This window comes from Microcaecilia unicolor, chromosome 3 (genome assembly GCF_901765095.1).
Source record: "Microcaecilia unicolor chromosome 3, aMicUni1.1, whole genome shotgun sequence".
Lineage (NCBI taxonomy): Eukaryota > Metazoa > Chordata > Amphibia > Gymnophiona > Siphonopidae > Microcaecilia > Microcaecilia unicolor.
Genome location: NC_044033.1, coordinates 44,608,174 through 44,622,177, shown reverse-complemented (window position 1 = coordinate 44,622,177; position 14,004 = coordinate 44,608,174). Strand labels below are relative to the sequence as shown.

The following is a 14,004-nucleotide window of genomic DNA, read 5'->3' as shown; positions in this document are numbered from 1 at the left end:
AACATCTTTTTTCCTCCATGTGCTTTTGATTACTTTAAGACACAGAATTTCAATTCTTCAAATAAAAGATTATGGGCCCTGTTCACAAAGGTGCACTAGTGTTTTGTAGCACGTACTAAAAATTAGTGCGTGTTAATGGAGTAGAGACACTCATAGGAATATTATGGGCATCTACATGGTTAGCACACGCTAAAAACGCTAGCTTACCTTTTTCAATGCAAGTGATGACACAGACTCAGAGGCCAAAGCTGTCCCTAATGGCCACCAGCCACAGCACACTAAAGGGCAGGTAGAGGAGACTACATCCATACATGAAGCCAGTGGGCCTGAAGATCAGGCTGCACAAGGCACCATCCATGACCAGGCAGATGTGGAGGAAACACAGGGTGAGGCATGAGAGGACCTCCCTCCACTCCCCCAGCCTTTGCAGATATGGGCATTGAGGATGAAGAGGCAGCAGGGGAGGCACAGCACCATCATCACAGGGCATCCAGCCGAGGAGGCAGCTGCTGAGTCTTGCTACACAACTGCTTGGCCAGAATGTACACCTGGAAGATTATCGCCGGCGGAGCTGCTCCAGGAAGGGGTACAGGTCCAAAGAGAAGCTGGCCAGCAGCTCACACAGCTGGAGCATAATATTGAAGGCCTACATCAAGACATCCAAGCTCAGACCAGTTCCCTAATGCACAAAGAGATGACACAGCAGCCCCCAGCAGCCACACCTACTACCACTGTGGCCATCAGTCACCCTTCTCCTTCCAAAAGTGCTGGTGCACATCAACCAGCAGTGAAGAAGAAGAGGATGGGATCTTCAGCCACTGGTCCACCAACTCGCAGGCCTCCATCAGCCAGCACACCAGCTCCCATTCTGGGTCCTATGCCCAGGTTGAAAGGCAACATCCAACCAACAAGGTGGCCAGACTTTGAGAGGGCAGAAAAGGCAGCAGGCTGCCTTGTCGAGACTGAAGAGAGTGGGAGCTCATCAGGGGAGGACTCTGAACAGAGTTCCCCAGCAACAACAAGTGGACTACCACCAGCTGCTCAGGAACAGGGTGGGAGAGTTAGGAGCCTGCGGGGCTGGGGGAGGGGAATATAGGCAATATTTTTTCTGATGGGATATGGTGGGGGGTGATGGAGTGTGGGTGTAGTAGGGGTGGGGGTGTGCTGGGGGAAAGAGTGTGAGGGTTGGAGGGAGAGGAATATGCACAGAGCAGGAGATGGTGGTGGGAGGGTATGGAGGTGGTGTGTTACTGGTGTGTCCTTGAAATAAATGGTCATCACTGTAACTAAAAATTTGTCTTGATGAGTCTTTGCCTGGCTTGGACCCCCAGCTGGTGGGCACTCTGCTCTGCTCTGTGGCTGGGTGGTAGAGGGGGTTCCTCATCATGTAAGTCTGGGGCCTGCTGCTCTGGTTGCAGTGGCTCTTCTGGGATGGCCTGTCCTCTGAGCAGAGCCAGATTATGTAGCATTCAGCAGGCAATAAAGATCTTTGCAACCTTTAGGGGTTGTACAGGAGCTCCCCTCCAGAACAATCTAGTAAACAGAACCTGTTTTTGAGCTGTCCAAAGGTGTGTTCTATGATGCCACGTGTGGTCCAATGTCTGCTGTTATAGTTCTCCTCCATTCCTGTTTGTGGGTGCATTATAGGGGAAGCAGAATGAGAGACAAGGATGTGTGCTATCTGGTCTGGGTACCTTGTGGAGGTGGGATGGGAATTGTGAATTGTGGAGTTACCTGGAAGAAGACAGTGCTGAGGGTTGGTGAGTGGAGGGGTAAAGGTTTGGCTGATCCATGTTGCACTTACCTAGGAGCCATCTGCCAGTGATCTCCCCTCGGTCAAACCTGTGGAAGATTCCAGAGTGCTGTAATAAGTAGTTGTCATGGGCTGAACCTGGGTATCGGGCACACACATCTACAATCTCCCCCTGGCGTCACACACAACTTGCATATTCATGGAATGGAATGCTTTCCTATTCCTATAGGTGGCCTCTCATGCCTGGGGGTGGGATCTCAGTGCAACATGTGTGCAGTCAATGATGCCTATCACTGAGGGGAAGTGAGCTATGGTGTACAAGTGAGCCATGTTGTTCTACAGGACCTGGGGGGTGGTGAGGAAGGTGAAGTAGTCAGAGGTGTGGGTAAGAAAGGCATCAAGGAACTGGGTGAGGCTGTTTGAAATGTCAGGTTGGGTGAGCCGCAAGTTGACAGCTAGAACAGACTGGAAGCTACCAGTGGCCAAAAATGAGGGGGAGGCAGTGACCTTGAGGTGGACAGGGATGGGATTGTTCCTACGGGTACTGGCTTGCAGGAGTGGTTGGAACTGGTCACAAAGGTGCTGAATGTCAGCTCTGTCAAAGTGGTACCTATTGAGACAATTCACTGGTCAGTAAGGTCCAGGAAACGAGTATGGAGCCTGAAAACTCTGGGATGTATCTCCTGTGGCACTTCTCCTTCAAACTCTTCTCCTCCTCCAACATGTGAGCCACCTGTGCATTCAGTGCATCCATATCCCAACACTACAGGTGAAACCCAATGACCCCAGACACACCACTGTGCTCACCTCTCCCTACTAACCTAGTGAAAACCACCACCAACAAACATGACCAGGCACTCACTCTCCCATCACTAACAATACAGCCACAAACAGAACACAGCAATCAGTCTTCCAGCCACTGCAAACACTTGTGCCACACCCTCTAACCACTCACTCTCTAAGCAGTAACCAACAGTCTTCACAAACACACACACAGAAGCAGCACACAGGACAAAAATAGCAACACAGATTGACACCAAACAGGTAAAGGGTTGTAATGAAAGGAGTGTGGGCTTGGGGACAGTGAGTAGAGGGGGAGGTGAGAAATGTAGAGGAAGAAGTACTTTTTTTTTTTGTTACATTTGTACCCCGCACTTTCCCACTCATGGCAGGCTCAATGCAGCGGGTAATGGAGGGTTAAGTGACTTGCCCAGAGTTACAAGGAGCTGCCTGTGCCGGGAATCGAACTCAGTTCCTCAGTTCCCCAGGACCAAAGTCCACCACCCTAACCACTAGGCCACTCCACTCGTGGCTGGGCGGGCTAGCAGGGATGGACAAGATGCTGAGAAGGTGAGACACAGAGGAGACAAGTCAGAGAATGTAACAGTGAAAAAGTTTAATCTTGGGCAAACAGACAAATGGTAAGAAAACACTCAGCACTCTCAACTTTCTTTCAAACCAACAGTTCCTCCACTCTCCAACACAAAATCACAAATGGGTCTAAAGACAACTTTGCTCAGATGCTTTTATATCAGGTCTAACTCTGTACATTTAACATGGTAAACCACAATATATTATTAAGACTTCTGGATTATTTCAGGATTAGTGGAAAAATAACTAGTTGGATCAAGGGTTTCCTAACCACCAGAACATATCAAGTGAAATCAAATACAGACATATCTTCACCGTGGAAACCAGATTGTGCAGTACCTCAAGGATCACTACTATCACCGATCCTCTTCAACTTAATGATGACCCCACTAGCCAAGTCCTTAGCCAATCAAGGCCTTAACCCTTTCATCTATGCCGATGATGTTACAATCTACATTCCTTAAACACACGATCCGACAGAAATCACTAACGAAATCAATCTAAGTTTGAACATCATGGACTCATGGGCAAATGCATTTCAATTAAAACTCAACACGGAAAAAACTCACTCTCTCATCCCAATACAACACGAACAAACCTACAAATATAATCACCCCAGACCACACACGGCCATCTAAACTTCAGGAAATCACTAAAAACCAACTTATTCAAAAAGGCATACCCTACTGTCACAACCTAATTGCCTGAACCCTGCTACATAAGTAACTAAAATTAGTAATGGCCATAACACAACTCTTCCTCTCTGCGATTCCCAAATGTGTCTGTAACACATGAACCTTATTCTACCATAATACCACTTTGTATTTGTTCTCTACCGGTTTGGTGAATGCTGACGGTATTATGTAAGCCACACTGGGCTTGCAAATAGGTGGGAAAATGTGGGATACAAATGCAACAAATAAATAAATAAATACATTTTGCTATCCGTTATGGGCTGGAGACATTCATTCTGTAAAACCACCCAAGACACACCTTCGAAATGCCCCCACTGGAGACATTATAATTTGGATGCACCAGTGATTGAGACTGTTTTTTTCCTTGCTGTTTGACTATATGGTTTGGACACTTCCCGCTGAGATAAACATCTATCTGTCCTTTATGTCATTTTTTGGACGTTTTTCTCTTTTGAAAATGAGCCCAGTAGTAACATAGTAAGTGACAGCAGATAAAGTCCTGAATGGCCCATCCAATCTGCTCAACAGTCACATTCATTCTCAATTCTAGATTAAATCAACAATGAACGTGATATTATATACTTGATCATGGTCTTTCTTTGTTGTTTCTGGGACATAGACCATAGAAGTCCGCCTGGCTCTGTCCTTGTGTTCCAACTACTGGTGTTGCTGTCAAATCCTATCTGAATCCATCTTGTCATTTACAGAATACAGACTGTAAAAGTCTGCCCAACACTGTCCTCATTCCAAATTACTGGAGTTTCTGTTGAAGCTCTCTCCAGCTCATTCTAAACCAGACTGCTATATGCGGCACTCAGACCGTACAAGCCAGCCCAGCACTGGCCATCTAAGCACCATTTGATACGCAAACACATATGCAACCCTTTAAGTTTTTTTTTTTTTTTTTAATATCATTCATTTTCTAATTAGAGATCCTCTGTGTTCATCCCACACCATTTTGAATTCTGCCACAGTTTTTTTTCTCTACTATCTCCCTCAGGAGGAAATACCAGGCATCAACCACCCTCTCCGTGAAAAAGAATTTTTTGACATTACTCCTAAGTCTACCACCCTTGCAACCTGAATTCATGTTCTCTAGCTTTACCATTTTCCTTTCTCTGGAAAATATGTTTCTATATTAATACCTTTCAAGTATTTAAACATCTGTATCATATCTCCTGTCCCTCCTTTCCTCTAGGGTATACACATTTAGGTCTTCCAGTCTCTTCTCATATGTCTTTTGGCACAATCCCCATTTCATTTTTGTCACCTTCCTCTGGACTGCTTCAAGTCTTCTTACATCTTTAGCAAGACACAGCCTCCAGAACTGAACACAATACTCCAGGTGGGGCTTCATTAATTCAACCAAATGCCTATTTTCAATTTTTTTCAAAGTTTTCTAAAATTGATCACTTTTAACACAAACGCACGCAACCTACTGCCTGCAGCCAATTTTCTACCTCAATATTTCTGTTCTAAGATTGCTAACCCACAAACCTCTCTTCCCACCCTTGACAATACTATGCTATCTACCCATCCTGCGGCTTTGCTCTGCTCCTTATGGATTAACTTCAACTTGTCCTCCCTTTCGTCTTTGACAAGAATTTTGTTCTCAATTAACTTGCCTTCCTCTGAGTTAGATCCAATTCTGTCCAACTAGTTAAAACAACTCTCTTTAGGTCTTCCCCCTTTGGCACTTCATAGATCAAATTGTCATGGGGTGGGAGGGAGGGGACTAAGACCGCCTTCTTAATTACAAGGAACAAAAATGGATTTTTACGCTAGGCATAGTTTCTCCGAGAGGGTTAAATAGGGGATTGATTGGGACTCTCTTATTTAGAGCTTAATGAGTCCTCTGATACATTGTCACAGGTCCCTTTAAAATTTGGTGCTGGGAAATAGTAAGCACCATTTTTTGAATAGTTGATCATTTATAAAGGCTTGGTCTAGTAGAACATGCCATTTTAGAATGCTATGGTGGAAGAAAGAGGACACGAGGAAGATGAATGCTAGTATTCTAGCTGTAAGCACAATCGTCTTCATTTGAAAGAATGAAACCTCTGGTTGTTATTGAGAGGTCGAGGCACAACCCCTGAAGAAGCGGCTAAAGTGAAATTGGTGTGGCCACCGCCGGGTGTCAGTTAAATGCTCTACTTTTTTAATTCACTTGAGATGTTGCTCAAAGGTTGTGTGCTGTACTGAAGATTAAGAAATATAAATAAAAGAAAGAAAAATCATGAAGTTTTTCTGACCAATGATGAAAAACAACCACAGTATAAGAAGCTGAAATATTGTAAGCATTTGGGTGTTTGAGGTCTTTTCCTTGTATTTTATTAAAGTGATTATAACAAATGTTACGATATAATTTACTGGGTTCTTCAATTTGTGAACTTTTGATCATGGACTCATGGGCAAATTCATTCCAACTGAAACTAAACACTGAAAAAACACACTGCCTCATCCTCTCATCCCAACATAATAATTATAAACCCACAACCTTAAACACCCCAGATCACACCCTCCCTATCTCAGATAGCCTCAAAATACTAGGCGTTACAATTGATCGCAATCTTACACTTGAGAGCCAAGTAAACTCCACTATAAAGAAAATATTTCATTCAAAATGGAAACTTAAACGTATAAAACCTTTCTTCCTGAGGGAAATTTTCCTCAACCTGATACAATCAATGGTAATGAGCCACGCAGATTACTGCAATGGAATATATGCGGGATGTAAAGAACAACTCACAAGAAACTCCAGACAGCCCAAAACACAGCAGCCAGGCTGATATTCGGTAAAATACGTTTCAAAAGTGCCAAACCCCTTCGAGAAAAACTGCACTGGCTCCCAATCAAGGAACGTATCAACTTCAAAATCTGCACCTTGGTCCACAAGATTATCTATGGTGAAGTCCCAGGATATATGGTCGACCTGATTGATCTCCCAACCAGAAACAGAACCAGAGCATCACATACCTACTTGAATCTCCACTACCCAAGCTGCAAAGGACTCAGATACAAATTAACCTATGCATCCAACGTCTCCTACATAGGCACACAATTGTGGAATACACTGCCAAAGACTGTGAAATCAATCTACGACCATCTAAACTTCAGGAGATCATTAAAGACCTACCTATTCAGAAAAGCATTCCCCACTGACCTAACCTAGATGCCCAACTCTGCAACACAGGAAAACCATAGACTGTATTGTACATTATATATTACTTCCTATCTTCGATCCCTAGGCACCTGAATATACTAACCTTACCCGACCCTAATATCAAATTGTATTTGTTTCCATGCCGGTCTTGGTGATCGCCTTCACGGAATGATGTAAGCCACATTGAGCCTGCAATTGTATTTTAAGCATCAGAAAGATAAATGTTGCAAACTGATTTCTAAATGATTTTGTGTGTTGTAGAACTATGCCCTGATGCAGAAGTTTCTGCGAAATATGGGCCATGTTGGCGTAACTGACAATTGGTCCTATAGATAAGTTCATTTTAAATTTGAATTCATATTACAAAGACTAAATGGAAAACATTTGCAAAAGTATTTAAAACATTTTAAGAAATGGTAGCAGAACTGATGATGAGTTTTGTGAGTCATGGTAGTGAGGTTCCTGTGTGCAAAGAGTTGCAAGCTGAGGCTCTGGGTTAAGCTTATACCTACATATGCTTATTTATAGCTTTTGATATGGCGTTGGGACAGATAAAAAGGTTTCATGTCTAATGAGCCCCCGCTAAAGAAGTGACCGTAATTAAAAGTGAAGAACAATAAGAAATGTGGCAGTCAAACTTCTTTATGGGGCTATGAGTATTCCCATTTTTGTAGGAATAACACTAGTTACCTATCTCTTTTTATCCTATTTTATGATCCTGATGCTTAGTCATAAAACACCACATCAAGATTCTCCAATCTACAATTCAGATTTGCTCATTCCCTACTCTTCTTCTCATTCCCTCAGATTTTCACACAGTAACCTCCTTTTAATCACTTCCTCCATTAAAATCAGACTTAAGATGCTCACTATACTTCCTTCTGTTATTTAATAACATTGATAGGAAATGCAATGCTTCCTAATCTGAAATCAGAAGGGTTCAAAAAAGGCACAAAAACTTGATTGCTTTTTGTTGATCTTTATGTAAGACAGAGTAATTCTGGGGCTTTATTCTATTCAATCTAAACTTGCTTTTTCACACTTCTTACAGAGCAAGCCTATAACTGAACGTATCTTACCAGTTCTGACTTTTCCCCTCCTTTGCTTCTTTTCCTCCTTTTATATCTATCATTTTTTAAAATTCTAAACCACTTTCATACATACAATGTAAGGGGGTATATCAAATTAACTACAGAATATGGTTTTCCTCTTTTTAATTTCCCTTTAGTTAGAAATTCTTCTATTTGGAGCAAACGGGTGATGGTTATGTACATATCAAAATAAATAGTAATGTTTCATACTCAAAGCATATTCAAGTAGTTTAAACTAGGAAATATCTGACACCACATGCAAGGAAGCATGTAATCCCCAAGGGTGGATCCATGCTTACTACTTACCATTGGAGAAACTGCATGATCATAGAGATTAGTGATAGGCAGGAGTCAAAATGCTCGCTACCACCAAACAAATCACCTAATTTTGGTGGGTTGCTTTGGTATCTGAACCTAATATTCATGAGAGAAAAATTGAGAAAGAGACAGACAGAAAAAGAAAGGTGCATTTCTATTTTTTGGGTTTTTATTTCATACATTTAAGGAGTAATGAATATGTTTTCTAACAACACTATTAGGAAGAAATACACAAACATATAATGGCAAAAGAATACCTCTAAAAATCATGGTGGAAATACACAAAAGGTTATTTTTGTTTGTTTCACTACAAAATAAATTCACTGACAGGCTTGCCGTACATGAGCTGGGGAAACAAATTGTTAATGGTATGAAAATGGGTCTAACGCATTTATTATAATTATAAAGTATTTGTAGGTATAATGCAGTATGTTATAAATATTTAAAATAATATTTTACAGATAATCAGTGAGCATTTATGGCAAAACCATCAAAGAACAAATGGTTAAGAAGAAGGTAATGCTAAAAGGATAATGCTCATCCTAAGTGCAGTATCTCATAAGGGTCCTGTTAAAAATGAGTTTTTATATAAAGACAGTATATAGCTTTCTCCTTTCTTGAATTTCATTTTATTCTTTTTTTTTTCATTTAATAAGTTTATTATCTCTTACTAGGAAATCAGTTATCTAGTAGGGATTTCATTTAGCTAATGTCTGAAAAGAAAAATGGGCTATTTGCTTCATAAGTATATTTACAAAGCAACCTCACTTAAATAAAAGTTTATGTTTATTTCATTTGCCATACAGCTCTTCAATCCAAATGATAAAACATATGTAAATACAAGAAAGCAGCATGTTAGGTACCTTTCCTCTACTGAAACCTCCTTTAGCTGCTGGTGTGGTTTTATGCCTTCCATTTCTCTGATGCTGACTGCGTAGATCTTAGTTGTATAATCAATGTTTTTTTCTCTTGCAACATCACTGTCATAACCTTAAAAAATAAAAAAATAAAAAAAAAACCGAACATATAGTGTAATCAAACCTTTTCAAATTATTTTCTCAATCAGTCATTGGGGCTCTCTTTCAAAACAAAAAAAAAATGTCATAAATTGCCAGAAGGACGTTTTTCTCTTACAAATGTCCAAGCTGCGATTTACCCCGATTTTAGATGTGTTGCTCCGTAGTTCGTCCAAATTTCAAGGGGACGTGTTTTGGGCAGGACATGGGTGGCACCAAAATATAGATATTTTTCTGCAATAATGGAACATAATGAAAATGTCTTGGCCAAAATTAAGATGCTTTGGGCTAGATCTGTTTCAATCAAGACTAAGTGACCAAAAAAAAGGTGCCCTAAATGACCACTGGAGGGATTAAGGCATAAACTTCCTTACTCTCCCAGTGGTCTCTGACCCCCTTCCCAGCCTCCTAAGATGTGACAGTGACAGTACATACCAGCCTCGATAATAGCTTCAGATATAATGGCCATTCTTATTACATCAACAAGCAGGTCCCAGGATTAACCTAGTGACCACTGCAGTGGACTGTATAAAAGGGGACCCAGGCCCATATCCCACTCTAACCGGTACACTTGTGGTGGAATGTATGAGCCCTCCACAACCCACCAAAAACGTACTGTACCTAAATATAGGTGGCACCTGCAGGCATAAGGGATATTGTAATGGTGTACAGTAGGTTTTTGATGGATTGTGGAGGACTCACCATACAATATATGGGAGTAATGGTGAGATGTGTACCTGGGACATTTTTATGTGAAGTCCATTGCAGTGCCCACTAGGGCGCCCCATTGCTCTGCTGGGATGTCTCTGTGGCCAGTCTACTATGAATGCTGACCCCCCCCATTCATCCCAATAGCTTCATTTTCTGAGTGTGGATGAGAGTTCTGGTAGTGTGCTCAGAAAGGAAAGGGCGAATTTTGGTGATATTATAGAGAAAGAAATGACAGGTTTTAGCAGTCTGCTGAATATGTGCAGAGAAGGAGAGGGAGGAGTCGTAGATGACCCCAAGGTTACGAGCTGATGAGACAGGACGGATGGGAGTGTTGTTTATAAACATACTCTTCCACGAATGAAGCAATATCCACTCCATTCCCAGATGTACCCTTGACGGCCAACTGCGGTCATTCTCCAGGAATTTCCTCTGTGAACACAGAAGAGAAGTATTTGCTTACTAGGTCTGTTTAGGAGTAGCCGCCTAATGGTAAGTGTGGTAGCCTGAGAACCTAGGGAACCTGGTTCAATTTTCACTGCAGTTCCATGAGACTCTAGGCAAGTCAAATAACCGTCCATTGTCCCAAGTATAAAATAAGTACTTGTATATAATATGTAAATTGCTTTGATTGTAACCACAGAAAGGTAGTATATCAAATCCCATCCCCTTTCCCATTATCGCTCTCCACAGAGCGATTCTCAGCATCTTTTAGTCTTATATTTTATTTATAGTCTTCCTCCTTTCCCCAATATATCTGAAAAAGGTCTTGTCATTTCTCTTTACATCTTTAGCCACCCAGTGCTTTTACTTGCCATTCTTTCCCTCTCTGCCTCTTTGAGTTTTATCTAGTAATTATTTCTGTGGTCCTTCTGTTGAGTTCTTCTGTATTTCTTGAACACTGCCTCTTTTACCTTAATTTTTCAGCAACTTGTTTGGAGAACCACATCAGTTTCCTGTTTTCTTATTTTTGTTAACTTTCCTTATATAAAGATCTGTTGCCATATTAATAGCTACTTTCAGCGTGGACCACTGTCTTTCTATTTCTTCTAAATCTACCCATTACATCAGTTCCTTCTTCATGTACTCCCCAAATTCTATTAAAATCAGCACGTCTGAAATTCAATTCTTTGAATTCTATATGTCTGCACTCCTCTTTAGCTCTTATGTCAAAACCATATTGTGTGATGATCACTATTACCTAGGTGGGAACTCACACAGATGTCAGATACACTTTCTCCATTTGTGGGCACTAGATACATCTTTCGTGGGTTCCATCATAATTTGTTTGAGTAAAGCATTATCGCAGGTATCCACAACCTCTCAACTTCTTTCTGATTCTGCTGAAGGGACATTTCAATTCATTGCAGGCAAGCTTAAAATCTACCAGCAACAGTACCTCCCCTGTCATTCTCAGCTTATGGATACCTTTAATCAGATCTTTGTGCAGTTTCTCCATTTGCATGGGATGTCTGTAGACAACACCCGTGTCTCTTTCCAGGACAAACTATATCACTTCTTCTCTTCCCCAGGTTCCCCATATCAGCCACTTTAATATTGTTTTTCTTATACAGCACCACTCCACCACCCCTTCGGCCCTCCCTATCCTTCCTAAAAAGATTATATCTCTGTATGGTTGTGTCCCATTCATGTGAATCATTGAACCATGTCTCTGTAATAGCAACAATATCTAAGTCTGCCTCAATCAGGACTTGCAAATCCTGAACCTTGTGAGCATTTGTGCCATTGCTTTACATTTATTGTTCAAGGATAAGTTGCTTAGATGTTTTTTTTATATTAACTTTACCTTCCCCACTGCTGCCCTGTTTTTTTTTTTTTTTTAACCAAGGATGATTTCCTGAACTCTCCTGTTTCCTTTTGTGAACCCCACCTTCTAGTTTAAATGCCTAGAAACATACTATCTGAATTTCTCACCAAGGACCCTTTTTTTCCTGCCATAGAAAGATGTAGCCCATGATTACAGTACAGCCTTTTATTTTCCCATATATTACCCCATTCTCCTATGAATCTAAATCCTTCCTCTTTATACCAGGCTTTGAGCCACTTATTGAACTCCTCGGCTATAGTAGTGTTTCCTCTCTCTTTCCATAAGTACTGGTAGGTACTACTTCAGAAAAGTCTGAACCAAAGACTTGAGCCCCTCTCCAATCTTCTGGAGAGCACTCCAAGTGTGCTGTTGTTGGCCAGGATCTTTACTCTGATCACATTCAGAATCTGGTTGGTATTCCTGGTAGCAGAGGATCCTCAAAGGCATTTCACTTGGTTGGGACCCTTGAACTGCATTCCCAAGTTAATGCCTCTGTTAAAAGAGTTCCAACCAGGAAGACTTTTCTGCTTTAAGTTGATTTGTCAATGTCTTGAGGATATCCTTTGGGTTAACTGACATTCTTTGTCTATAGCTCCACTTTAGTACTTCTTTTCTGAGCATCACAATGCTCCAGTGAAGCAAAGGAATTATATAGCAGCAATGGACGGGACGGAGAATACCTTTGTGTCAGAAGTCACAATCTACCTGAGCCTTCTGTGACCCATTTGTTCTTGTGTTGCTTTATTCTCTGTGGCAGTGCTAGTGGTAAATTGGTTGGGAATTGTGTGGTGCTGGAGGCTCTTTTAATTGCAGCCAATTCTTTTTTCAGTTTGTTAAGCTCCTCCTCCATATGGGGCAGCCCTAAGTTTCCAGATGATTTGCCTATGTACTAAGGCGTGACAAATACTGCACTAAAAGTCATACTGATTGGTCGCAACGAGTATGAAGAGGTGCACTACGACATGAATGGGCAGACTGGATAATGGCGTAGATAGGCTGGATAGGCCATATAGTCTTTATCTGCCTACATTTTTCTATGTTTACTATGTTGAGGGATACCAATGAACAAGATTATCCAAGAGAGGGTTTACTGAGGATAATTAATAATATTCATATTAGTGTCATGAAAGGTATATGGCAATCACAGCCACTGCAAGTTTTGTTCTGTTCTTGTTCAATGACCTTCAATTGCTTGGTCTAGATGGCAGCAATTGCCTCAATAAGGCATCTGTAAAAGGAAAGGATCTATTTCCTAACCAGGACAGTATTCATTATTAAAGCCAATATTGAGCACATGTTGGTCAGTGACTGCAGAGATGCTGACTGCCATGGGCAGTAAATGACACAGATATTGAATGCCAGGCTTAATCTGGGCACTTGCATTGAATATCCAGGTCTTCAGCGGCAACCAGCAATTTTCTGTGTGCTGGCTCATATTCAGACTTATGCCTGGATAACTGCCCAGATAAAATTACAACAACCTTTTTGCTGCCCTAACTTTATCCAGGCACTTACCCGGCTAGTGGACAGAAAATCACTGATAACATAGCCAGGAGCATCTCAGGTTGGAATCATGCTGTCTGTGACACATCCCTTAGCACCCTTGCCCCATGGCCACCACAGGGTAGACAATGGACAGGAAGCGATTGATGTACCCCTATCTTCCTTGCACCCGGTGTGGCTGCACTGCTCGCACAGCCCTTAGGATGGCCCTAGTCCCAGCTCTGCCCTGGGCCATCCCAACGTCAACTGGATAGTGCTGCGGTGGTCTGTGCTGATATTCAGTGGTGCTATCTGGTTAAGGTACTACTGAATTAGCAGTCAGCAGAGCTGACCTGCAAGATTTAACCAAGTAGGAATTTTACTCCTGGTTAAATCCTGTAGATATTTACTACTGTATTGATAATTGGGCATTTGCAGGCTACAATCAAACTGCACCCCCCTGAGACTGTTTGCTGTGGTAGGTCCAATCTGGTATAATTTGAGATGTGATAAAAAAAATATACAGGGTTTCTTACCAGATAATTCCTTTCATGTATGTCTCCAACTAGATTGTTCTAC

The 14,004-nt window shown here is 41.6% G+C and overlaps 1 protein-coding gene across 1 annotated transcript in view; it reads right to left on the bottom strand.

Annotated features, from left to right (window-relative positions):
* EML6 (EMAP like 6) overlaps window positions 1-14,004 on the bottom strand; it is a 744,128-nt gene that overhangs the window by 237,190 nt on the left and 492,934 nt on the right. The window contains 1 exon segment of the mRNA XM_030195849.1: window positions 9,255-9,381. Coding sequence (XP_030051709.1) covers window positions 9,255-9,381 — 127 coding nt within the window.